Consider the following 27,796-nt stretch of genomic DNA (forward strand, 5'->3'; position numbering starts at 1 on the left):
GGCGAAAGGTGGCCCGACACCATATTAATCTGGTAAGTTGCAATTTCGTTCAGGTGTCTCCATTTTTCTGATCACCATCTGTATTTTCTCTCTAACACTGATTTACAGAAGTTATAAATCTCATTGTGCTTTAACGTCTTAGTATAACAGCAAAGTCGTTAAAGATGAAATATTACTATTAAAAAGAGATTCAAACTAGCCAAGGTTATATTTACGGTGTTGTACTCCCAGCAGTTTGGACCTGAAAACATGCTCACAAAAGAGAATACAAAAATGCTCACGAAATGGTCTGATATTTACAGAAGTATTGTGATGATATAGGTAGCAATTATGTTTCAATAGCGGAAGGTATAAATTTTTCGCTGTATCTCTCAGACGATGAAAATATGGTAAGTATTCCTGTCATTTGAAGTATATCCATAGTACACTTCCCCCTTGTGATTCCACAGGGTGTCTACTAAAATTCTAAATAAAATTTCGTGACCTTTTCTTTCCCAAACCATAAAATTTATTAACATTCTCAAGAGCGAATTTGGGTGTGGATTGGGCTGAATTTTCATGCATGCGATAGAAGCGCGCTTTGCTTGCGATTTGGTAGCGTCTAAAGCGGACAATAGGCTTTTTTTTTTATTTTTTAATTTGGACATTTTATAGAACAAAATTTCCAATCTTTACTTATATTTGTACAGATAACAAAAATCGTGACCCAAAAGCTAAATTTCGTGACTTTTTCTTGACTTTCATGACCGTTTTCTGATTTTCTGACTTTTTCGTGACTTTCGTGACCGATAGACACCCTGTTCCATCACGAGAAAAAGGCTAAAACGTTTGAAATGAGTTTGTGGATGTAGCTATCACATATCTCAAAGGCTTTTTATTATGTTACTTTAATTAAAATGAGTCTTCTAAGGGGAAAGGGAGTGAAGGGTCAAAATCTATTCGAAATTGGGAGTATCTCACGATCCTGTCAAGTTAGAAAAATGAAGCTTGGTATAAAAACTCGTCATTAAAAATAAAGCGAATCCGTGTCCCAGCGTTTTTAAGAATTTCCATTTTAAGGAGGGGTGAGATTATTTTCTATAATTTCTTTCTTCACATTGAAAGCGATGTAGCCTGTTCCTGATCGCATCACGGGGAAACGGTTTAACAGTTTGAAATTAATTTTTGAACATACAAGTAGAGCTGGATTTCTATTATGCTACTTTGATTAAAAGGCGCATTCTAATGGAACTAGAGGGGGGTTCAAAATTTGATTAAAAGGCGCATCCTAATGGAACTAGAGGGGGTTCAAAATTTCAGTTAAAAAGTAGTAACTTATAATTCCGTAAAGTTAGAAAGATGAAACTCAGTGAAAACTACAGCTCTAAGGGGAGAAGGAAGGCATATCTTATAATTTCTTTCTTCACATTTAAATCGATGTTGCCTGTTTGTGATCGCATCACGGGGAAACGATTGAACAATTTGAAATGAGTTTTTGAACATAGTTAGTATTAAGGTTGTAAATAGTAATGGAACTGAATATATTTTAGGTTCCGGTACTAGAACCTAAATGGAACTTTTAATTCGGTTCTGTTCTGGAAACAGAACCGAAATACATTTCGACATATCGATTCTGTTTACGGAACCGGAAGCCAAACTTACACTAAATTGTTTCGAAACGGGTTAATTCAAATGGTTCCTTAATAATTCTTTTTCAAATTGTGAATGGTAATCAAATATTCGGAATGTATTAGCAGTTGATCAGTTCGGACACTTAATGAACATTCACGGAATATTCGGCAAATATGGAAAAATAATATATATTCACGGAGTATTTGAAAAATGTTCTCCGCCTGTAGGCGATCAAATGTCAGGATAACTTTGGATATGAACTATGAAGCGTGTCCCGGTGTCTGATGTCCGGACAGGTTAATGGCCCTGGAAATTTTTATCCCCTTGTCAGTTTCTAGTTATTTCAAAGTGCAAATGGGGGACATTATAAACTGATATCATCACATAATGTCCTCTGGATTTCATGTCAGAAGAGCATGAGCCAAAAGGGACCTGGTCAAAACGGTCCCGCGTCAGAAGAGCTCGGGTTACAAAGGTTCCTCGTCAAAAGAATCTGAGACTAAAGTATCAAAAGCGCATTTTACTTTTAAAAAAATAAAGGAAATAAACAGAAGGAATAAGACAATAAAGAGAAGTAATATGTGGATAATACCTATTTTATTTGTGTTGAAATTTACATGTGTGTGTTCCACTTTGTTGGTTTATTAATACTTTACCTGGTGCCCCCTTTCGTAAACACTGTATACTTCACCCCCCTCTTTCTCCCAGTTCGTTGGTCATACGTGCTTTTTGTCTGACCCTTACTGCGATTTTAGATGCAGCATTGCATTCTCAATCTCTAACTCTCACAATACGGAGGACTCGCTCGAGTTCAGCAACCATGTTCTTTGAACACAAACAATATAGGTACTGTCCACAATTTAAAAAAAAAAAAAAAAAAAAAACTTTTATTTATTTATTTTACTTTATACCTTTAATTCCTTGATCTTAGGCTATCGATTTCAGACACTTTTGATGCGGGGTGTTTTGACTGGGTCCCTTCTGATTGTAACGTTTTCAACTTGAGTTTCGACTGGGCTCTTTCGAAAAAGTCATTTTGACACCTCTTCTGACGCAGAGCTGTTTTGATGTGCAGGACCGTCTCGATTTAGATTTCTGGGCTTTTCGGCATCTATAGCCATGTTAACCCGTCACGTTTTGAGGGATGACGTCCCTCGGCGAGCACACTATCCGAGGAAGGGGAAGAAAGGCCTAGGTACCACCCCGGCATTTGCCTGGTGTGAATGAGGAACACCTCATTCAGGATGGCTGGCCTGAAAAAGCTTTTTACACTTTTTGGACCGAGTACCCCCACCGGGAATCGAACCCGGCACCACTCGCACCGAAGACGAGAGCGTTGGCGACTACGCTACGCGGAGCCACAGGGTCGTCTCGATGTAAAGCTTTCTGACGCGGAACAGTTTCCAGTCTGACCCTTTTGATATGGGATCGTTTCAACCAGGGCCCTTTTGGGTTGGCTCTTCTGTTCTCGTCCTTTTGCCTTGCTCTTTCTTACATGGAATAGGTAGAATCCCAACTATGGTGGGAGGAATATTTCAAAGCATATGCTAATTAACAAGGTAAAAATGCGAGATATTGGAATAAATTTCGGAAGTTTGAAAATAGAGAGGAAAATATTTTGAACAAGAAGCAGAGCTCAAAAAGTTTCCACTAAAACTTCGTCATTTATCCTTTGCAATGTATGATACATATACGATTTATCAATTATTATCAGGGCTGTTAATGGTAATAGTACAAATAGGTGTAAGTAACAGGTGTCTACACAATTTGGCGAAAAAAAATCCCTGACTTTCCATAACGAAAGTTATAGATTTCCCTGACCACTGAATAATAATAATAATAATAATAATAAAAAAAAAAAAAAAAAACATAGCCTCTAGCCTCCCCATAGTTGGCCTTGTTCTCTCTCCGCTTCCGTTTCTTTCTTTTTTTCAATTTTCTTTAATCCAAAAGAATGTAAATTTACAAATATATGCATTAGGCCGATATTGATTACATATTACACAAAATGTAAATTTACAAACGAAAGTGTGCAGTATACAGACTTCATACTTAAGGTATAAAAACAAATTACAAATTATAATACCAATTACAGAACATCATAATATTGCTTATAGTAATAAACATTCCATACATGATTTTATTGATTACAAAGAAAAACTGTGTAACACACACTATTGCCGGTGCAGTTGTTAAATGCAACCCATTTAACAACTTATTTTCATCCTTTCTCGCATAGTTTTCTTTTCTTTGATCTGAATATCCTTGTTGTCTCCGCAGTTTAATTTTATCTTCTTCTTCCAGCTCCTTTAGTTGTTGCTGAATCTTCTGTTTCTCTCCCCTCTTCTCTCCAGCATTCATTTCTCTTTTCTTTTCCAAAAACACCTGATATTGTCTCAATGAACTTCTCACTGAATTTATCATACGTCTTGTAATTGTTTACCCTGACGATCCACCTACTCTCATCACAGAATCATATATAATCCGTTGAGCCACCAGAGGTTCTTCTTGTAAGTTCTCAACAATGAGATTTTTGTTTATTGAAAAACCACTTTCAACAAATGCGTTTCCGTGAGAGAAGATAAAATACAGCTTTATAACAGACCATAAGTCAACGAAGTCCTTCTCATTTCCTAAAAGTAAGTAAAAAAATCATCAAATCCAATACCATCTCCGTCCTTGGCTATGAAATCATTGAAGTGTTCCTTAAATCTTTCAGTCTGAGCTTTCACTGTGAGCTGGAGATACTGTTTCTTCGCGTTCTCAGCTACTTGTCCAAATATCCTCATGGCACCAAGCAATACTTCTAGAACAGTGTCTACTCTTTTGAGCAAATATGCCAGGACACAGATGTGTTCCTCGCATAAAATTAGTTTCAACAGCTACTTCAGAGAACAGTGTCTTCCTTAATATCATCACTGGGTACACCATATTTTGCATCCAGTAATACAGTAAAGAAATTAACACTACTTCATAAATTCAATTGAACAATGGACGTAAATCGATTTTTCCCTGACCAATCTACCATTTCCCTGACACATTTTTACTTCTCTGACTTTCCAGAATGTGGACAAGCTGAGAGTAAGTTCTACTGGGCTTCCGGAAAAACTGTTCTCGGTGCGAAATCGAGAGCCGAAATTGATATTTTTGAGAACATGAAACTGGTTCTGGAACTGAAACATTCGCCCCCCCCCCCCCACACACACACACACACAAAATTGAGTTTCAATTTCAGAACCGAAATTTATTTTTCCCCAGTGTTCTTTTTCTTTCTTTCTCTCTCTCCCCCACAAACTTGGGTTTAGGGTCCAAAACAAAAATTAATTTTTGAGAGATCAGTTTTGGCCCTGGAACCTAAATGATATTCCACTGCACAAACGAAAGCAAAAGAAGATATGCATAATCACACAATCTGAGGTTGTTACACACCGTCAGTGGAAAACACAGATAAGTTTCTAAGTTTAAAGTTGCCAATTAAAAAACAAGCACTCAATCATGTATGAAATAAGTCTTAATGTTTTATTTCAAATGCTTTTGAAATCTTGACTCTTAGCAGAATTCCGTGACTATTTCCGGCTTTCTCAGATTCCCTGACTATTTTCCGGTTTTTCTGGTTTGTCACTAGACTGGATATTGAAATCAAAAGTGATGGATTGCTCTATGATAGATTAGATCCGAGACTGAACCTATTGAGACTGAATTGATATCAGACAACAGTTTCCAATTACTTCTTACAGTTTTAATTATAGACAGGCGCACCTGATGATTACGAATGTGCCAAACTACGTATGACATACATCAGCAAATTCAAGAGTTCATTAGAAACTTAAAGCTTCGCTACTGTGAATGCATTTTCTTAAAGGCTGCTTGCATATGACAGGCAGTTGTTAAAAATATTTAATCTGGAGTGACATTTTCCCGTTAGACATGTATTGTGGTATGCAGGACACAAAAATATTCAGTGTTACAAGTGACAATTGTTGTGATAAGAATACGCGGGTAGTATAATTTTGTGTACTTGAACAGAAAGTGCTATGTGAAATTAACACTGCTTACATATTTAGATGTGTGTGGTGTCTTTTTAGAAAAATTGTTAGTGATTATTTTATAATGTGAAGGTTTGGGTAGAGTACCCAAAAATGATTATTAAAAGTATAATTTTGTACGGTGGGCACTCTGAAGATATATGTATAAATAGAAATATAAAAGTGATTTGTTTGTATGGGGTGCAACACAACATGTGTACGCACGTATTGGTACAATTACCTTTTGTTTGACCCACACTGAAATGAAAATAAATATTAATCACCTGAAGTGTGTTTTATTATATATTTCCAAGGCTACAATTTAAGATTAATATAAACAACTGGGTAAATGCTATGTATTTGTCGTATATGAGCTTTAGTTATCTCCAAGTCTTTAGATCAAAAATAATGTAATCCAATATTCTGCTATCAAATGGGTGCAGATTTACTTTGACGATCTACTAGAATACATACATCTAATTTTCTATCTATTTGAAGGTACAACAATAGTAAGAATTTGTTTTAGATATTATATGAATTCGATATTTTAGAATATTTTAGATATTATTCTCTATTAAAAAAAGAAGAAAAATGAAGGACAACATGTTAAATAAAGCAGAATATAAATACAATGTAATTGTATTATCAACATGATATTATTCTATAGGTTTTCCCATTGATAGTCCTCAATGCGGCCTCTATCATTACATTAATACCAAGAACACTCAGCTGTTCAGTGCACTTTATAAATTCCAGTAAGCAATGTTGAGTCCTATTTTATTTCGATGTTTCAAAATAGCACATTATTACTATAAGCAATACATGAAAATAAAAACTTGAGACCAACTTCAATATTAAAGGAAGTAAATCATTTCACAGAATCTTCTAAGCACTTAATTTTTGTCATAACATTTTCTGATTGATCCCTCATTTTCATTAAACTTACTTTCTTCACCGGACAATGTTATTCTTTGGTAATTTCAACATACACAAGCTTAATATGCTATGCATACGAAATATTCATTTCTCCATATATATATATTTCCTTTTTCATGAGTGCATGCATTCTTCTGGGAATTACCGATTTTTGGATTTTTTGTTTTTATCTTTTAAAATTGAGGATTCGAAACCAAGTAGGGCCTTTTGTTGAAAACTTTTCATAACTGTCAGTAAAACCTGCTATATTAGTCACTGTAGAAACTATCACTTACCTCGAACAATTCAAGATACAAACTTATATATCTTCGATTAATTATTAATAATAGCAGTTAGTTGTATACTTTATGTGCTACAGTGTGTAGTTTTTAACAGATGTATGAACTGTAACTACCTTGGCAATTATTTACATGCGAACAGCTCTGCTCAGTTACTACCATAAAGAAAATTTCAGTCAAGAATTCAAAAACACTTCTTTGGCTGTCTTCCTTTATTTACACGTGATTATTAATAATTATCTACAGATTCTTATTACTATTAGTGATTCTTTAACAAGTTACCTCAGTGAATTCCAAATATCTTAAGTAATAAAAGCTAGTACAGATACCTAATACAGACACTTTTATCACATTTTCCAATCGACAACATAATTTATCTCAATCTGAGCATAACTGCTCACACAACAATCAATAATACAGTATAGTCTGCCATTTCTATAATTTGGCTTTAAAACAATAATTAACATTACACTACATTTCCCTGCCCTATATTTCAAACAATTCATGACTGTTTACCTTCAACATGGACGTTCACAGTTTCTACTATAGCCTATGTTAGTTACTTTGCTTGCTTGTTGAATTCAACGTTCCTTTTTAGTAATGAAGATATAGGAGACTTAGATCTACACTTAAACGTGCGTTTCTTGCAACAAAGGAGTGAACTCAACCATTTAGTCACGAGGAAGATCATTTATACATCTATGCTTTCACCATCAATTTAGAATGTTATTTCGAGGTATTTTTAACCATTGTTAAATGCTGTAATATGAGCAAATGAATTTGTGTAACTACCACTAGTCCTTACCTGTCTAATGTATGGAGTTACGATACCAACTTCTGAAGGTTTAACAGGTACTGTTGCATTTTCAGCAAACAGACGGCTTAGGTAGAAAATAACTTCTCGAATTTCTTCCCCATTATAATAACTGAAATACATAAATAAATAAAATTTGAGTAATACTGTACTCATTTCACTAACTTTGTTTCGAATCACCTAAATTTTCGTGTTTTTAAATGATTACATAATCAACAATTCGTTATGTCAATTATTTATTGTTTTTAAACATTTTGAACACAACATTAAGTGGGTAGGAGAGTGGTCGGAACTCATCGTAAAGCTATCTCCTTGTGGTGAGTTCTAGATTGTTTTATGTTACTTCTGAACGCAAAACAAGCTAAAAAGCTTTATACTTTCAAAGCACATACAACCTAAATAATATTTAATCAAAGCTTATTAGTCTTCGGACATCATTTTATTTTGAAACATGGGAGGCAGGGCGCAAAATTTCCCGTCGCCATTGGCGACTAGAAATTTAAAGCTGGTGACTAGTGTTCAGTAGGTCACCGTACGATTTGCTGACAGTTTCCATCAATGGCCCTTTACTTAAGAACTGATTCGAAAATTGCAATCGAGAACTGGTACTCCAGTGCAGAGACAGAGTTTGTGAAGTCTTACGGTAAGACATTTTTAAACATGTATATGTATTGTCCAATTCAAAATTGATTATCCTGAATCTAATTGTCCAAGATGCCCTGATGTAATCTCTTTCTTTGTCAAACCGAAGGCCGTGGGGGAGGGGTACCTCTTATAGTTTGTATGTGAGAGACACTGGCGACCACAATTTTTGGATTGGCAAGTGCATCTGACTTTGAAATTTTGAGCCCTGTTGGGAGAAAAAGTGAAATCATGCTAATGGGAGATGGTAGCAGAGATAGGGCAGCAATTTGCACGGTACATAGCGACTATGGCCGCCATCTTGAATGCAAGTTCAAAATTTCTAATAGGGAGGGGATATGTCGAGCATCATGTAACACCATCGAGAGATCAGGACTCCAAAGATACAATTGTTTCTTTCATATTTTGTATAGTTTGCACGACTGAAAATCTGAAAAGTCTCATTGTTGCTGACAGGATCTTATTGTGGCTGGCGATCTAAAGTGCCTCTGAAAAAGGAAGACAAGATAGAAATCATACTAATATCTGGAGAACGCAGTTTCATAGACATTGCAGAAAATTATGACAAATAGACATCTTGTGTTGCACAGCACGATCGCGTACGTGATCGACAAACTCTGAGAAATAGGTACTACGGAAGATGGGGCACTTGATGGGCGACCAAAGACTGCCATCAATGAGGAGATAACAACGACAGTTGTGGCATCGTTTGTGAAGAGTCCCAAACGTAATCTCACTGGAAATAGTATTTTTTTTCACGATCATACAATACTTATTGTGACTAATTACCGTACTTGTTGGTACGCAAGTGGTAACAGCTAATCCTCCATTATCTGGAAATTGCGTACCATTGCTAGCATCCTTACAGGTTATACATGTAACAAACTAAATTACGATTATCTAGATCGACAGGTAGAATTCCCCACATGGACTACGAACCAATACGAACTGGATCCCTCGTTTCTACGTAGCATACTTTTCAGCGATGAGGTCTATTTCAATGTGAAAGGGAGGTGAACGGGTATAGCAGTCGGTAGTAGTATGACAGTCATCCGAACTAGGTTGATTTGAATATGAAATATACTCCTGCAAAGGTTATGGTGTAGTGTGACATATGGGATATTGGTGCACTTATCGTCGAGATTATCTCAATGGCACAACAGTACCTGACGCTTCTGCAGTATGTGCTCTTTCCTTCTGAGTCAAAATGGTATGTTTTTTTTTTTTTAACACGATGGGGCCTCTCCTCACTATGGCGCTGGTGTACGTCAATGGCTCGATGCACAACTCCCAGCGAAGTGTATTGGTCTCATAGAATAGTCACTCAGATCATCTGATCTCACACACCCTTGGTTTTTATCAGTGGGGTCATCTGCTGATTGGTGTAACCTGAGAAACCCCGGAATATAAGGCACCTACAGGAACGCATTCAGCACATGTGACCACATTTAACTGGACATTATTTTGCATGCACAGCCGAAGTGGATACAGTAACTACAAATTGTGCATTAGATGGTATGGCCACATGTGCTGCATGTGCCATAATTTCTAAAGTTTTAATGTTTAAATCGTGCAAATCATACAATATATGAAACAATTACACCTTCGAGTAACTGAGTTCACACCTGTTACTTGATATGGAAATGCTACCCTTCCTGTTTGAAGTTTAAAACTTGCATTCGCCCATGTATACTGCAAGTTGCAGACTCAGCTCTACCATCACCATCTCCCATTATCCAATTTCACAACTTCCTCTGAGTTTTTAATATAAACGGGTGTCCAAAGATTTTTAATCCACCCAGTATAGATAAAAGTTTGCATAAAACAGGTCACTGGACGCATCAATGTTTTTACGCTTGGAATGTTACCGTACAAGAAAAGATCATTTTTTTTTCTTTTTCGTTGTAGAAGTTTCTTCAATAACGTTAGTAATGACGGAAGTTATCTGTTGGAATTGCCCAGTTATTTATAAAGTATAAGTACTTACTAGATAAGTTCCTGATTATTGTAAAAAAAGGCTAGTTAGATAGCAAATGTAAACCTGTCTTAAAAGTACAAAGACTACGGGAACAATCACGGCACTAAAGCGCGTCCTGACAACCTTTACTTGCAACAACTATATATAATCTAAGCTTTCTAATCAGTGAGCCACTTCTCTTAAACTTACGTGGAGTTTTAGTGACTACATAGGACAAACTGTTTCTGCACTGATACTTTTCTGTGATCAATTTCTTTTTATACATGTACTAAATAATGTAATTGTTTTTCTCCTATTTTTATCCTTCGTAGCCGAGGCTCTGTGGGACAGCTGAAAACTTGGAGGTACACAAACACTGAAATCGTAAGATAATTAATGATATTACTGAACATTCCCCATAATAACTGAAGTTATTGTAGGTTTAATTAGAGGAACTACACTAATTTTTCTTTAGAAAATCAGAAAAAAAAAGGTACCTTGGAGATCTTCCTTCTCTCCTATCAAAGCCAAGAACTCCATGAAATATGACTGGAAATGGTTTCTTGTTTTTGTGAGCAAATGCTGCGATCAAAGGATCATTTCTCACTTCGGGTGGTGCATGATCCTGAAAAAAAGCATAAGTTATTAGTAATATACCCAATGCATAACTTTATAAATAATATTTATTTAAGGGATACTATTGGGATGTATATTCCAAAATATCTGAATTTAAGAGAGACTAGGAACTCCATGTGATTGACTTTATTTCTCTCATTGTCAATGAGAGGCCAGAAACATTCTTAGGGTAAAGTTTATTGGTGTTGAGAGGTTACTAGGTGGAGTGAGGTAATATGAAGTGCAAAGTAATATAATGAGATGATATAAATAATGTAGATCCCTGCTTCATGCTATGCCACTGTTAAGAAGCTGGGCTGTCAAATTTAGGACAAGACATTTCGGCATTGAAGATGAACCTCGCCCTGGGAGACCCTTCAAGTGACTGTACGAAAACATTTGAAAAGGTGCATGGAATTATTCTCTCAGACCACACATTTCTGCTAAAAAGACAGCAGACAATCTAGACATTTCCCATGAACGCCTGAGTGACAGTATCTGTGATATCTTAACATGACAAAACTTTCCGCTAAATAGGTGCAAAATGTTTGCATGCAGAGTTGAAGAATGTAAAGGTGCATGCTTCCAGAGCCGTTTTGAGCAAGAAGCTACTAATTTTATTGCAAGTTTTTGTATTATTATTACATAGCTTCACTCAGAGGTAAAGAAAAACTGACGTGGAAAGTTGTCCCGAAAAGCTGTCTACCTTTCTAACAATATATCCCCTCACAAGAACAATGGACACAGTGGCTACATTAGGGTTTGAAACTTATCACCCAACCTATTCAAACTGACCTAGACCCATCAGACCACTACTTATTCCCAATACACTTGGAGAGGCAAAAATTGAGTAACATTCCTGAAGTAAATGAAGCTGAAAATGCATGGCTTGACACGAACTGCAGGACCGAAGCAAAAAATGTGTTACGTTGAAGGAGAGAATGGTGAATAAATCCATCACATGCATGCATTGATTTTTTTTTTTTTTTAATTTTCTTTTTTTCTTAAGGCAAAGTTACGAACTTCTCACTCCCTCGTATGTTATGTTTCTCAGCACCTCCGCGTATATTATGGTGTGGTTCATAAGTAATACGTTGTAAGAAGTGATTTTATAATGGGTCTAAACCTTGCGGTTGTTATGTTTGTAATTAAATTATTATAATAATATTATTCCTATGGTGGTAGTAATGATAATAATAAATACTACTTAGCTTACCTCTAGCTCTCCACTGTAGAACATTTCATTTGGAATACGCAGGATATCTGGATGAGACCGGTAATTTCTCAAAAGCTTTGTGATGAAAACATTGTTGTACTTCTCAGTTGTCTTAGATTTTTGATACAATGGACAAGTTTCCATCAAACGCTCCAAGAAAGACATATCTGCCAAAAAGTAATGACACGCAATATTTTAAAAAATAATACACTAGGATGACCTCGGAATTAACTCTAGATTATAATAATAATTACACCTTATCTACATTTAATATGCTACTGCGAAACGAAAGAGTAGCTACAAGAAGATTGAATCTTAAGTGTAACCTCTTATAACTGTGTTCTATAGAGTGAAGATGGTGAAAGATAAATGCATGTAAATGGTGAAATAATACGTCAAATGAAGGTAATGGAAGGAAAGAAGAGATCCATGATGAAATTTATGACCAATATGTTCTCTATAAGCTCATAGGTCTGAAATTGAATCGGGGATCTTCACTACTAGAAACAAACTTGTAACTAACCAGTGATTCCAAAGCAGATTGAAAATCTGACTACTGATCATGAATTAATAATAATAATAATAATACAGAAGTTTTATGATTTATTATATAAAACTGACGGCTGGACAGTATGTATATTTTAGGAGAAAAATGTGACTTGAATACTTGTTTCTTTTAAAGTAAGCTTTTTTTAAAATTTTTTAAAGCTTTTCTTTCACTCCTGTTCTATCGTTTTGCTTAACGATATTATATATATATATTTTACCCTAAAATGGGACTAGTACTTTTCTTAAAGTCTGCCAGCTACAGTTCATTCACCCCATGGGATTTATTAGTTTTCTCCATAAACAAAATGCGGAAACGTTGTCATTATTGGTCTTCCATAGAGCATTGCTATAATCTACATTTATTTCTAATTTCAATTTTATTCTTATGCTATGCATTATACACATGAACAATAGTTCTATTCTGTTTATTATATCCATACTATAACATATTCATATAATTCACTAGGTATCTACTTACTATATTTGTTAAATTGAGAAAATAACGAAATCATACCAATTACTCTAAAGGTGCGATACGGTGAAAAAATGTAAGACTCTACAGATATTTTAACCCAGGTCTCTAGCTAACTGTGCCGATGTGTTAATCACTTCGCTCTCCTAATAGCTGTACATCCTTCCATTCTTGATGTAGATGCTCAGCCACTCAGAAATCTAATTACTTCTCAGTTTTATTTCGTAACTGTAAATACACCATCACAGTTCTTGACTCTTACTTAAATACCACACACATCTACTTTCTTATTCAGTTTTTCTCTCTTCTATCTGGCATCATATATTCAGCAAATATTAGCCAATCACAATTAAACAACGCTGACATTTGACATCCCAACATGTTTGCTCATTTCTAAATTAGGAACACAAACAAACCCAAATATAACGTATAACATACAGCAGACAACAAAGTTTTCAAATATATTCATTTTCTTTCATTTGCTTTCTTTAAGACTTATTTTTCGCCCATTACTGACTTGAAGCTTAATTGTTATTGGATTAGTATGTTATTTTTCACCTATGTACTAATTTACTTTCTGTGATTTCAATTTCTATCGGAATAACATAACAGAACAAAGAAAAACTAAAAACAAAATAATCAAACATATAAACAAAAAATGATACTGACGTTCTATCCAATCTTTTCAGTCTCTCTACCTTTCCATTTCTGAACTGCATAATACTCCAATTTCTACTATATTTCGAGAAAATATATAGTTTTTAGAAATTATTTACTGAAATGATCTCTGTTACATTCTTGCTATTTACGTTCCCCCTTCTTGTTTTATTGTATCATATAGTATATCAAGATACAGGGGCGGATCCAGGGGGGGGGGGCGATCGCCCCCCCCCAGAAGAGGAAACTTTCTTATTTTATATATATAAATAAAACCCATCCCAAAGTTTGGAGCCCTTAAAAGTAGCAGTATGACAACCCACCGCCCCCTCCAGAAGTCGGTCCTGGATCCGCCCCTGTCAAGATATTGTAAGAATAGCAAAAAATCATCTTGTAGAAGTCCTAGTTTGTAAAGTGCAGTTTTGAAGAGATCATATTCTATTAGATATTAGATATTCTATTAGATTTTCTTCTATGTGGGTCTTAACTGAATGCTTTTTTCTTTATGAAATTGATAAAAATCAGGAATTGCTTTCTCGAGACCACCCAACTTTTTCTTTCTTTCTTTTGGGACACATTAAGGATTCAGTTGCGGACCCTTGACAATGTTACATTTCGCAGGCAGATCACTGACGTTTCGCACCTCTTGATGTTAATATACTGCAGGGTGTATGCGTCAAGATGGATAACTTGGATATAATGCGAGTAGCCAAAGAAATACATTACAGCATACTGACTAAACTTTGTGAGTTATAGTATATTTTGCAAGGCACAATGATTCACTATTTCATTTGGTTTTACAGTTTTAATTGTTAAAGTAATGGGACTTTCGAGACACATTTCAGAGGTATGGATGTACTTACGAAATTTAAATCTTCGTCCAATGAGCGAATTGCAAACTGGTCCCAATTGTTGTGGGTCTCCTGCTAACACTAAGTTGCCACCAATAACATTCTTTGAGGCTTCACCAAGTAGTCCAGCGATTGGCACAAGTGCTTCTGGCTCTAAAGCCTGGCCACACTCATCTATAAATATGTGGGTATAGAAACCTGCCTCAAACTTATCAAGAAGCCTGTAAGAAAAGTAATATAAAAAACACTTATTATTTAAAGTAACTCATAACATTACGAGAAAGAAGCACTAAGTACAGCACGATCATGCAAGATATGGTTTACTAATACGAGGTGAATTCAAGTTATAACACCTCCATATTTTTTTTTATCAGGACTGCTAACAGAGAGAAACGTGATGTTTATTTTAAAACTAGTTAAATATACCCATGCTTCGCACGGGGGCTGTATTTGGAAGTCAATGCCTGTGGGATATCACCAATGATCTCAGCGACCGCGAAAACTATGAATTTTATACTAATATCGGTCATTTTGGGCTCTTTTTACATGTCTCGGTATCCCTCCCGCTGACTCCCGGCCTGCATACAATTGTAACTAAATTTGCAAGTCATCGCTAATGGAAGTATCACCATTGATTTCAGCAACCGCGGAAATATGAATTCGACACTAATATCGGTCATTTTCTACTACTTTTACATGTCCCGGTAAACGCCCCCTCCCCCCCCTGGTTCGAATTTTGATAAAAACGTTTAACTCTGGTCTGGAGCCTGGACCAAGGTATTCGTGACTAAAATTTGGTAACTCTCGGTCAATTTGTCTAATTCCCAAGCCGGTTCCGGTAAACGCCCCCTGGTTCGAAATTTGAAAAAAGGGCTTCGTCTTGATCTGGGGCCTGGGCCAAGGTACCCCTGACCAAAAGTTGGTAGCTCTCGATCCATTCGTCTGGTTCCCAGGCCGAACACAGACAAACACACAAACAAACTCTTTATTTTACTTATATTAGATTAGACAGAAGATACGCGAGCACTCTTGTTAATGCGTGACAAAGATTACAACACCATATGGTACACAGAACTCTAGAAGAAACGGTAAGAGTGGTAACATTTTGATACTTACGATACTCGTAAAATGGCGACTTTTTCATTACAAGAACAGCGTGTAAACATTCGTTTTCTCCATTTACGTGGTGTGACACCGCTTGAAATTCGTCTCCAATTGAGTGAGACATGTGATGATGGTATAATAGATGTGTGTAATGTACGTTTGTGAGTGCAACAGTTTAAAGAAGGCAGAACGTCGTGTAACAACACACCAAGACAATCTCGGCCTCGCACAAGCCGATCTGACGACTGTGCACAGATCCCATGGAAAGGCCAACTTTGGAGGCGATGTGTTCCACTCATTCGGCGATTCTCCAAAACAACTTTCTCCACTAGCTCAATCATGTCGTCAGATCGGCTTGTGCGAGGCCGAGATTGTCTTGGTGTGTTGTCACACGACGTTCTGCCTTCTTTAAACTGTTGCACTCACAAACGTACATTAGACACATCCATTATACCATCATCACATGTCTCACTCAACTGGAGACGAATTTTAAGCGGTGGTCACACCACGTAAATGTAGAAAACGTCGCCTTTAACGAGTATCGCAAGTATCAAAAAGAGGCATCACTCTCACCGCTGCCGCTAGAGTTGTGTGTGCTGTACGGTGTTGCCAACTCTGTCACACATTAACAACGAGTTCTTGAGTATTTTAACACAAATAGCACGTTTCTATCTGTTCCCAGTCCTGAGGAGGGGGAGGAGGAATGAAGGGGCTATAACTTGAACGCATCTCGTAATTTAGGTTTTTATCTTGCATAATGCTTCACAAATAGGTTACATTTTATCGAAAAATACCTGCCATAATTGTCGAAAGTATCCAAATGAACTCATCCATGAGGCACCTAACCTAATAATGTTAATACAAATCACAATATAATAATTGAATGTGAAGCTATGTTATTTTGGTGTGAGCAGTTTAACTGCAAAACATTAAAGGTGAAAAAGTCGTGAAAGCTGCTACTTATGTACCAATATTAATGCGGAAAACGCGCCTGAAATTCAAGTCTGGAAGGCAGAAATATTTCAAGATGGAGATGTTCAACTTGGGAAGAATTACGGAAGCGAATGGATGAATATAGTACAGATCGATTACTTCAAGTCTGAAATTTTAATCAAATGTCCCCCCCCCCCCAAAAAAAAAAGCTAGTTCCGATATAGTCCGAGCTAGTCTCCTTTCATCATCTTATATTATGCTATAAGATCAAAAAACAAAAGAATCCAATTAACAAAATCAAGATAAGGAAGACACGTAGTGCAGGCAATCCACTTCTTGTTTCGACTTTATTACGAAAATTGCATGTTTTCGTTACTTGTTACTTTCATTCAGAGAGCTTACTCTTTAGAGACTCAAGTGAACGAGTTTTATACAAATTTCTTTTGCTTTTTGGTCATATTGAATTAAGAGTTACTAATTTCATGTCTGGCATATTTATTCCTATTTTGGTAGAAAGAAAGCATGAACATGACCAAATGATGCAAACTACATGTATCAGTTTCAGTTTTCCATGACTTCATCGTAGCGAAGAAAATATTTGCTTAGATTGAGTTTAACATCTCACTGAGCACCGAGATTATGTGAGATGTGCGACCTACAATTTAGCGTGGGATCTGAACGCAAGCTCCGCTAGGAATCAAACTCAGATCTCCTGCGCGCAAGGCGCGAACGATAACCATATTTTCGACACGAGTAAGCTCAAGCAGATATTTGGAATATCACAAAATCCAGAGAACAAATTAAATAAATATGATATCTATCTTTTACAGTGAAGAAGATATATAAAATTTTAATGGTTTCATACAAGGGAGGTTTATTACGATTTCCCCTGATCTAACTGTTGTTAGCGTAGAATACCGGAATTTTATGTTGTGTATTGATACATATTCCTACAGATTATGAGCAAAATTTTATTTTTTTAACTTCTAACACTTTCTGTGTTACAGGCACTAAAGTGAAACTGCAAAGATGGATTTAATTAAATCTCAAGTAGTGATCAAGTTTGTGCCTGAGAGGTCGCACACCAAACATATTTGATGAGATGACAGGCTTCTGGAGAGGAAGCCCCATTATATGATGTTTGCAAGCACTGGCATTGTTAGCTCCAGTGTGGTCAGACTTACATAGAAACGGCCCTCATTCTAGGGCGACCCCAGTCCGCTACTAATGAAAACACCATTGGGGAAGTGGAAGGCGCTATCTTAGAGGATCACCGTATAGCCATTCGCCAACTAGCTGAAGATGTCAAGGTAAGTGTGGAGTCTGCTGGGGAAATAATGCATGAGCATTTCTGTATGCGTAAGATGTCTGCCCGACACTTTTTCAAAAGCAGAAACCAGGGTTGGCAAAAACCATGGTTTTTATCGAAAAAAAAAAAGTTTTTTTTTTTTTGGTTTAAACCAGTTTTTTTTTGTTTTAAATAATATACTCAATGTATTTATATTAGATATGGACAGAAATTAGTTTGTTTCGCCTTGGTGTTATTATGCAACAACAAGGTTATGCTGGAAGGGGTCACATAACCTTCAAGCGGAATCCAAACCGCTTCTCAGCTTACATCCAAGAGAAATTGTCCATTTGGACACGAAACTGGGACTAATTGGTCACAAATGCGATTGACGACTCACTCACGAAGGATCCGTGATAAAAATACGTTGTACAGATCTTTACATAGGCCTACTTGTTAAAAATAATTGTCAAGAGTCATTTCAGGACAAAAAGATAAACAGTTACACAAGTAAAAACATTATCCAGAATTATATATAAATCGGGAAACTCCCGCCTTAGCCATTGGGAAAATCCTGTTATTTAAATGTATTTGTGTGTAAAATTTTAAGGTCAACGTATCATAATCACTACGCTAAAACTGAGGTATTAAATTACAAATTTGGTATGTAGATATCATTCAATAAAATTAAAACAAAGTCAAATCCAAGCTGATGTTGGAAGCTACGTAGGCAGTTGATAAATTTTGCCAATTTCTATCAATATGTTTAAGCAACCTTGGCTTCTTTATAAAACAACAGGGATTCATTCAAGTAGAAATATATAATTTGGTTTCATTTCGTATGTTTAGGCTTAAAATCATTATGAAATACCAACGTTATCACGGAGAAGACTTTCACTTAAAGAGACACCTCGAATCGCTACTTGGTTTACACTTGAAAGATGGGTTGTGGTTCGACCGAGAATTGAATACGGGACCCCTTGATTAAAAGGTGAAAAGTAGATAAACGTAATGCGGATGGTTTGATATGTGGAAAAGCCACCATGAAGTTCACATGATTTAAACATTTTTCGTTTTTTTTTTTTTTTTTTTTTTTGTGGTTTAAACCAGCTGATTTTTTTTTTAAACCAGCTGGTTTAAACCAGCCAACCCTGGCAGAAACTAGTCACTTACTCCCAGGAATTTTTGATCCTGTACCACGAAAACCAGAAGAACTTTTTGACAGGTTAGTAACTCAAGATGAAACATGGGTCCATCACTATGACCCATAAACTAAGGTTCAGTCAAAGCAATGGAAGAGTATTTACTTTTCCACTCCAAAGAAAGCTCGTGTCCAACCCTCAATGGAAAAGGTCGTGTTAATCAGTTCCTTGGGGCCAGCATGGAGCACTATAGGGACATACTATGCTTTGCTGCTGCAGAAATTGCAGGATTCCATCATAACTGAGAGATGTGAAATGCTGATCACAGGTATTCGTATCCTTCACGATAACGCTCCAGCTCTTAACTTGCATGTTGTTCACAGATAAGCACGATCCTTTGGGTATGAAATACTTACCCAACCCCGTATTTTCCTGACAATGCAACATCTGACCACCTCTTCCCAACCATGAATTCATTTTTGAAGGAAAATCATTTCAAAACCAATGGAACACTGATTTCTAAGGTCAAGTTATGGCTTCTGGAAGAATTTGCGGAATTCTACAAACAATGTCTCCACAAGTGAATAAAGCATGGGAAGTGTGGTTATTGGAGCTTCAAATGTACTGAAGGACTAATGTCTGTACCAAATTTCGTTTACCTCAATCAACGGTAAATCGGTCTGGGAAAATCTTAAATAAATACTCCGTCTTACATATGATATAAAACTGTTATTACCTACAAAACATAATAATTGCATAATACGACATAATATTCATCAAGTACTGAAACTAGGGATAATATTTTTTTCTCAACGTTGAAACAAATTTCAAAGGAGCGAAAAGTGAACAATTTTCACAACAACAACAAAAATCGAGCATACTTCTAAAATTGTTGCTTTCAATTAAGTTTTATACTAGATTTTTTAAATTTATTTATTTACTAATGCTCAAAAGATAACTTTCGAAAATATCTAGCAATTTCGAAAGGGACATATTTTATGTTTTAGAATTCTGAAAAAAGTAACTTGCCCCAGAGTCTTGATTATTTCGTAGCCACCTTTTCAATGACTACTACTTACTAATACAGTAAACTGGAATCAAAAGACCAGAACTGAAGTCGAACAAACTGAACAAGTACGATTGTTTTGTTATTAAATGGACATGAAAATTAATGTTCCAGACTTCATCCTGAATCGGGGAAATAGCTACTTTTTTTTTAAAGAAAATTTCACACACAAAAATGCTTCTTATATTTAATCCCCGTTCTCTCTGTACTTGTGCTACGACTTTTGATACTTCAAGTTTTAGAAGATTACAAACTATTTATATAGAGATCTTTGAGCAATTAACAAAATAAAACATTCGTCTATGTTTTCAACCAAATGTTACTGAAGCTTGTTCAAGATCGCTTTTTTACGAAACATTGTACAGATGAGATTGAAAATTTTAATCTACCCTTATTTACAACATTTTCTTCTTTTACAATCCCCATTAAGAAATAATTAGGTCTCATATCCTGACTGAACGTCTTCATGGTCTGTAGGATAGCAAATATTCTTGACTACAAGTAGAATTTCTAATTTTTCGAATTTCTCTTGATTCGCAGAATCTTGGTTTAGCAAGTGTTGCTTTTATGGAAGACTTTAGAAATAGTAAAATATGAAGCCTCACTAAGTTCGAAGTATGTGTACAATTGGAATATGCTAGGAGCCTTCCTTAATGTATTATTCCTCCATTCCATGAATCCATGGTCAGCTATTTGGCCTAGCATAACACTCGCTGAAATGCAGTACATAGTTCTACAATGAGGTGTAAACACGAGCGAGGACCGTAATACGTGAACCAATGTTTATTTCTCCCACGGTTGACAGTACATGAGCGGACAGCATGGACAGTGATCAGCAGAAACAGCGCTGCGCAACAGAAATATATGCTCCATTTTAAAAGTTATCCATGGTGCGATGCAGGGTGGCTGTGACGAGTCCCGTTGAGGCGTCCCTTTCCGAGAACACAATGGATCTGTTTTCCTGAATAAGCCACTCCGCTTGCAAGATTGTGACTGGTATTGTTACTGCCACTTTCCTGCCAAATTGGTTCTGTTCTCCGTAATGTATACCTTGTTTTCAACCATCCATTCAAGTTGCAAACGGTTTCTCGTGGCCTTCTTTCCACACAAACCAAGTCGTACTGCCACTTTCCTGCCAAATTGGTTCTGTTCTCCGTAATGTATACCTTGTTTTCAACCATCCATTCAAGTTGCAAACTGTTTTTCGTGGCCTTCTTTCCACACAAACCAAGTCGTATAGCAATGTCCCTGCTGATTGCTCTTCATGCTGTCAGCTCACGTAATAGCAGCAGTGGGAGAAATGCACAGTGGTTCACATGTATTAAGATTTTATCCTGTCCTGCCACTTAACGGTAAAAATATGTTTATCTCAGCAGTAGTTATATCAAATCAAATGGAGAGCTATGGACTCCTGGAATGGTGTAAATCAATATGGAACGGCCCTCATCTCTAGTCCTATTGTGAGTTCTACCAAAGTAGAAATACTTACAGTAGTACCTCCCTCTAGCAAGATCTTAATCGTTTTTATTTCCAATACTATCTAATGAAAAGCAGCATAGAACACACAAAGGAACAACATTCTGTCTTAACTAGGACCCTTACGATTCAAGATCATTTTAATTGCTGGAACCATGCTGAAAATTATGCTCATCTCACATTTTACTTTTCTTGTAATTCAAGCAAACGAAAATAAAAAAAGAAAAAAGAAAAGTATTATAGAAACAACTTACCTTCCTGACCCAATCAAAGTACATATAACAATCCTGTATTTGGGCAGATCCGGAGGAAAATAAAAATCACCATCCTTATAATTACTGTATGGTTTCACATCGTCTGGAATAGAATTCCTGAAAACAGGAGCAAAATAGCTATGAATGAACAGTCGAACAAACGTACAACAGGGAGCAAACAAAAGCGATGTCCAGCTACCGATGACAGAAAATGGCATATTTTATATAAAACTGTATATTAGATGTTATTTTTTTTCTATTACAGGCTGTACATCAAAATATGGCACAATAAACTGATAGAAAATTTGATGTAGTATTTCGCAGAGATCAATGTATAGTTTCTAGCATTCTTTGTCAGGGTTTTCATCCGTATGATACAATATTAGTGAACATTCTCATTAAGTTAAAGAATACAGTAAGTGAGGCTGAGAAGCATACACTAATGTGAGGTTGAAGGGTTAACAGAGTGAACCAGCAAATGAGATTAAATGAGGCATTATCCCACAGGAGAACAAATAGCAGGTGAATCTTCACGGGCCCTTCTGAAATTTTCGGGTCTTGGATTAAAGATTAATATATTAAAATGGACTACCTAAACTCCACTCATCTTTACTGTTAATAATACAGCTGATTTAGGACTGAGAACATGAGATGACATCCGAGAGACCAGCAGTAGAAGTTAAATTGGGGATTGAGGGGCGTACAGAAAATACCTGAAATTGGTTTGATATGGAAGCTTCCCACCACATTATCTATATAAAAGAGTATAAGTGATTGACTCATCATCACCCAGACCATATTACTATTCACAAAACCGTGAAATTTGAACAGAAAATTAATTTTATCACGAAAGCTAGGGATGAGGAAATATTTTTGGAAATACCTTCAAGGAGAGTAAAGAGGATTCATCCTCTCCCACTCGAATAGTGTATTTAACAAATCTTTGAACTTAGAAAGATAAAACTTCTATAAATATATATATAAACTTCTCATTAAACATAACTGATCACGCGTTTCAGTGATTTCGCACCTAAAGAGGGGAAAGTCGGAAGAGGGGGGGGGGGGCAATTTATAAAAGTTCAAATTTCTCACTATTTAATCCGAAAATGCCCAGTGTATGGGTTTGTTTAACTTCAAGGCGTTAAATTCGAATAGAGAAAAACAGCAGGTCAACTTTTACAATATTCGAACAATATTACAATCAGGGCGCAAAATTTCCGGTCGCCAGGTCGCCACTGGCGACTAGAAATTTAGAGCTAGCGACCAGTGTTCAGGAGGAATGGTTTCTACCTAAACTCAGGGCTGCGCAGTTTCTGTTTCTCATGAAAATAATTGGCACTGAACACGGGCGTCCTTTCCCCATCCTCAATCGAAATGGCTTGCCTCCTGGCACGTCAACGCGAGAGATGTTTGGCAAAGTGGGCAGAATATAAACGGTGTCTTCCCGTCCTGCCTAAAGGGCCTCCAGCACTTTGCAAAAAATATTTTAAATGATCTTGTCTTTAGGCAGAACGGGAATTCCGATAATCTTTCGAGATAGGGAATTCTGTGCAGGAAGATTTTCTCTAGAGAGTTTTTGTTTAGCAATTCTAACAGATTCTGTTAGAAGAATAACAAAGTTCAAGTTTCATCATACGTTTTACATGTTATTCTACTTCTTCTCGAAAAAAATGGATAGGTGCAATTCTGTTATTAGCAGCGTTATTCACATCTACTTTAGTAAAGATGAATTTATTTTTTTAATACCTGCAGGGAAATGGAAAATTGATTGACTCAGTTATAAGAAATTTGTTTTGACATTGTAACTGAAACAAGCATAAAATAAACTTACTTCGGTCTAATATCAAGTCATTTCACAACAAAAGTTTATTCAGATTTCAGACGCAATATGTCATATATGCTTATATTGTTAATATTGTTAATGTAAATACTAGCAATACTAAATACTACATATCGTCAATATTGCCAACACAATTTGAAACAAGATCTCATCATCATTATTCTAAATGTAAACAGTATGTAACCATATTTACGTAAGTCACCAAGTCTATTACACGTGACTCCAGCTTTCTTCTCAATGATTTGATTTTCTGTTCAACTCGCTTTCGTTCCTTCGGCTTCTTTCCTACTTCCAACATAGAAGCTTCACGTTCTGAACGCTGATTGGCTACTGGTGATCCCAGTATGCAATTAGCTTCAAAAGTAGCAACCGGAAACATCTTATAAATCCCTTTCCTCCCCGATTATCTGACATTTTGATTTGATTAAAATTCTACAAAAACATACAAGTATTTCAATATGTGGTATTGATATTATTTACGGAAGACACATCAGCTGATAAGGTGATGCCGAAAAAGGAGTTGTGATGTAGAATACTACGACTATTTCTTAAGGATCACCTTATGCATCCTCTTGCATTGTTTGCTTAACCCATTAATGCATGAAATTCCGTAGAGGTAATATTTCATTACAATTTGTTATTTTGGGGTATGTTTAGAGCACTTTAAACGACTGTAGCGGATTCTACCTGAAATTTTCGATTGTAGTGGACTGCAACCGCCATAAAAATATTACATGCACGGGAAATACTTGACTAGTAGGTCTATATTTCACCAATGTTTGTATAATAAATATTTTATTCTTCATACAACATTATCGCTTGGTTACTTTGGTTAACGCTTTTAGTTATTGACAACGAATTCACATTTCTTTAACAGTCATGTACTTGAAACATAGTAATATTTCAATAACAATGGCCGCTTTGAAGGATTTGGCCTGTAAAACCAAAGTGCAACAATAACACCCTTTCACGACTGTTAAAGGATCGGGTAACAATGTTTTGTTCGCAAAAGTTCTGGATGTGAGGTTATAATGAATTAAAAGGTGATTAACACAACATCCGATTTTTCGGATCATATGCACTAATGGGTTAATATATGACCAAACATATCATGAGGATGTTAACTGTAGTACCTTTTAAATACTGCGAGCCCTAGCATGCTGGAAATAAATTACTGGAAATCCGAATGAATTTTTGTTGTGAAATGACTTGATATTAGACTGAAGTAAGTTTGTTTTGTGTTCATTTCAGTAATCATATCAAACGAGTTTTCTTACAGAGTAAATCAATTTTCCATTTCCTTCCAGGTATTTAAAATAATAATAATAATATTCATCTTTACTAAAGTAGATGCGAATAACGCTGTTAATAACAGAACTGTGCCCGTGTCATTTTTCCGAGAACAAGTGGAATAACTAAAATTTATAATGAAACTTGAAGATATATGTTGTTATTCTTAGAGAATCTGTTAGAATTCCTAAACAGATTATTAGGAATGCAGGTCAAAATCCACGGAAAATTCTGACAAAACGGAGGACAGAATCATAGCCGCAGCCTAATAAACGGATGATTATTTTTTTTTCAACTGTCATGCATCTAAAATATTATATGCAATTCTTCACTTTATTGAAATAACATTTTCTTAAAATATTGAAAACCCAATAAAACACGTAAGACTGTTATAATAAGTATATATATTTCACATTTTGATATTTGTTATAAAGAAAATTAAAATTAAAAAAAAGATCAATATTCCAGAATTAATTAAAATAAATAAATATTTATACAACACTCAAAATAAAATACTGTTATATGCTACCTCATACGGATGAACATTTATTTTAAAAATCCAAAAAAGAACATCAGAGTTACTTTTCGTAATTAGAGTGAATGGTTTTACAGTGACATGCTCAACGTATATTAAATGTATAATAAATAGGAGTACCCAATATGGGTGTGTGTGAAACTAAAGCCAATCTGCCCTTTTATTATAACAATTTTACGTTTTATTGGGTTTTCAGAGTTTCAAAAAGAAAAAAAAAAATAGTACATTGAAAAAAATTACAGATAACATTATAAACTATATGACAATTGAAGGAAAAAAATAATCATATGGGGGGTGCACTGGGTACATCCAATGCATACTCATATGATTCTATTCCTTCGATTTGTCCGTCTCGTCAGAATTTTAGTTGGATTTTGACCGCTTAGATTTTGTCCTGGCCATTGTTATTCACCCATTATATGCATGAGTTCCAATATGCATAAAAACTCGCTAGGAGTCAAGTATTTCGCTGCTGCATTTCCCTAAATGATCACTCTCCGCATAAAATTCCCTCTCTCCAAAGATTATGCAGAACGGGAATTCCCGTTCTGCATAAAGATAAGATAGTTGAAAATATTTTCTACAAAGTGCTGGAGGGTCTTTAAGTAGAACGGGAATGAACCATATAAACTTCTGTTTTCTTCATTGACGCTGAATCAGACACTGAAGATGATTTACAGTGAAAACTTCATTACGAGATTCCCAAATTTGCTTGCAATTGTCATATTCTGTGCAGTTTTACCTGTGAAAGAGGCTTCAGGAGTCTCAACTTTGTTGAGACTGCTTACAGGAATTCACTGAAGACTGACACACTGGATGATTTGTTGACAATTTCCATCAATGGCCCTTTACTTAAACTTTGATGCAAAAACAGCAACCAACAACTGGTACTTCAGTGCAGAGAGAGAGCGCGTTACACAAACGTGAAGTCTTAAGATATTTTTTATCATGTATATGAAGCTATTTAACATGTATATGAATTATCCAATTCAAAAGTCATTATCCTGAATCTAATTGTCTGGTTTTGAAATTTTATACCCTGATGTAATCTCTTTCTGTGTCAAACCAAAGGCCGTGTTGGGGGGGGGGGGGGGGGCGGAGATTATATAATTTGTACGTGATAGATACTGGCGACCATCCTTTTTGGATTGGTGAGTGCGTCTGACCGAAATTTTGCGTCCTGTTACAATATCACAATGTTTCGCTTTTATGTTCATTGAACTTTATTCAGGGTGTCTACTAAAATTCCACAATGAAATTTCGTGACTTTTCTTTACCAAATTATAAAATTTCCTAACATTTTCAAGAGCGAATTTGGATGCGAATTAGGCCGAATTTTCATTCATGCGATAGAAACGTACTTTGCTTGCCATTTGATAACGTCTAAAGCCGACTATAGACATTTTTGGTGGTGAATTTTGACGTTTTATATAACAAAATTCTCTAATCTGTACTTACTTTTGCACAGTTAAAAGCAAAAAAGACCCAAAAGCTAAATTTCGTGACTTTCATGACAGTTTTCTGATTTCGTGACTTTTTCGTGACATTCGTGACCGACAGACACCCTGTTATTGTAACGATGTTAAGAACGAGCACTTCTGCTAGTTATTATTATATACAATTAGGTTTCCCAGTAGAGTTTTATCTTTTTCCAAGGTCTTAAATAAATCACTAATTTATTATCTAAAATATATTGATCTGATTAATTACAAGGGTATGTTGATAAGGACAGGCAGTTCATGTAAGACAAACAGTATACAAACAAAATAAAGGACAAGGCTTATTACATTTTTGCAAGTAAGAACCAAGGACGTAGATGCATGTGTTGTACTGTTTTACAAGGTTTAAAGCCTCTCTGGGGAAAAATGTGTGTCCTGCATACGGAAAAATTACTTTACGGGTATCTTCACTTTGTCATTGGTCAAAGTTGTCCTCCGCAAAAGCCTTTTCCAATCCAGAAAACAAATGGAAATCACTGCTCTTAAAGTAGGAACTATACTGAGGATCGGAAGATACTCCTAGCTGTGAGGGGCAAGATCGTTTTGTGTCGCCGCCGCCGAATGTGGTCTCGCATTGTCGTCCAACACGGGAAACGCCGGACGTCAGAACACCAGGCTACCTCCTGTGAACAGTACGCTTCAGTCTTGCCGGTGTCTGATAATACAACTAAACATTGATTGTTCTAATGTCCATACTTGATGGGTGCAAAATGGTCCACTCACACGAGTTTTCTCCTAACATTGAG

General features: G+C 35.9%; 1 protein-coding gene across 3 annotated transcripts in view; it reads right to left on the reverse strand.

Moving 5' to 3' along the window:
- LOC145668218 (putative helicase mov-10-B.1) overlaps positions 1–27,796 on the reverse strand; it is a 205,182-nt gene that overhangs the window by 50,262 nt on the left and 127,124 nt on the right. For all 3 annotated transcript variants that reach the window (XM_081735871.1, XM_081735870.1, XM_081735869.1), the window contains exons 13-17: positions 21,887–22,003; positions 14,636–14,844; positions 12,095–12,261; positions 10,761–10,888; positions 7,656–7,776 (exon numbers count right to left, since the gene is read on the reverse strand). In XM_081735871.1, the coding sequence (XP_081591997.1) occupies positions 7,656–7,776; positions 10,761–10,888; positions 12,095–12,261; positions 14,636–14,844; positions 21,887–22,003 (742 nt within the window). The remainder of the gene's footprint in view (positions 1–7,655; positions 7,777–10,760; positions 10,889–12,094; positions 12,262–14,635; positions 14,845–21,886; positions 22,004–27,796) is intronic.

The sequence above is a fragment of the Thermobia domestica genome, chromosome 13 (assembly GCF_964235325.1).
Source record: "Thermobia domestica chromosome 13, izTheDome1.hap1.1, whole genome shotgun sequence".
Taxonomy (NCBI): Eukaryota; Metazoa; Arthropoda; class Insecta; order Zygentoma; family Lepismatidae; genus Thermobia; species Thermobia domestica.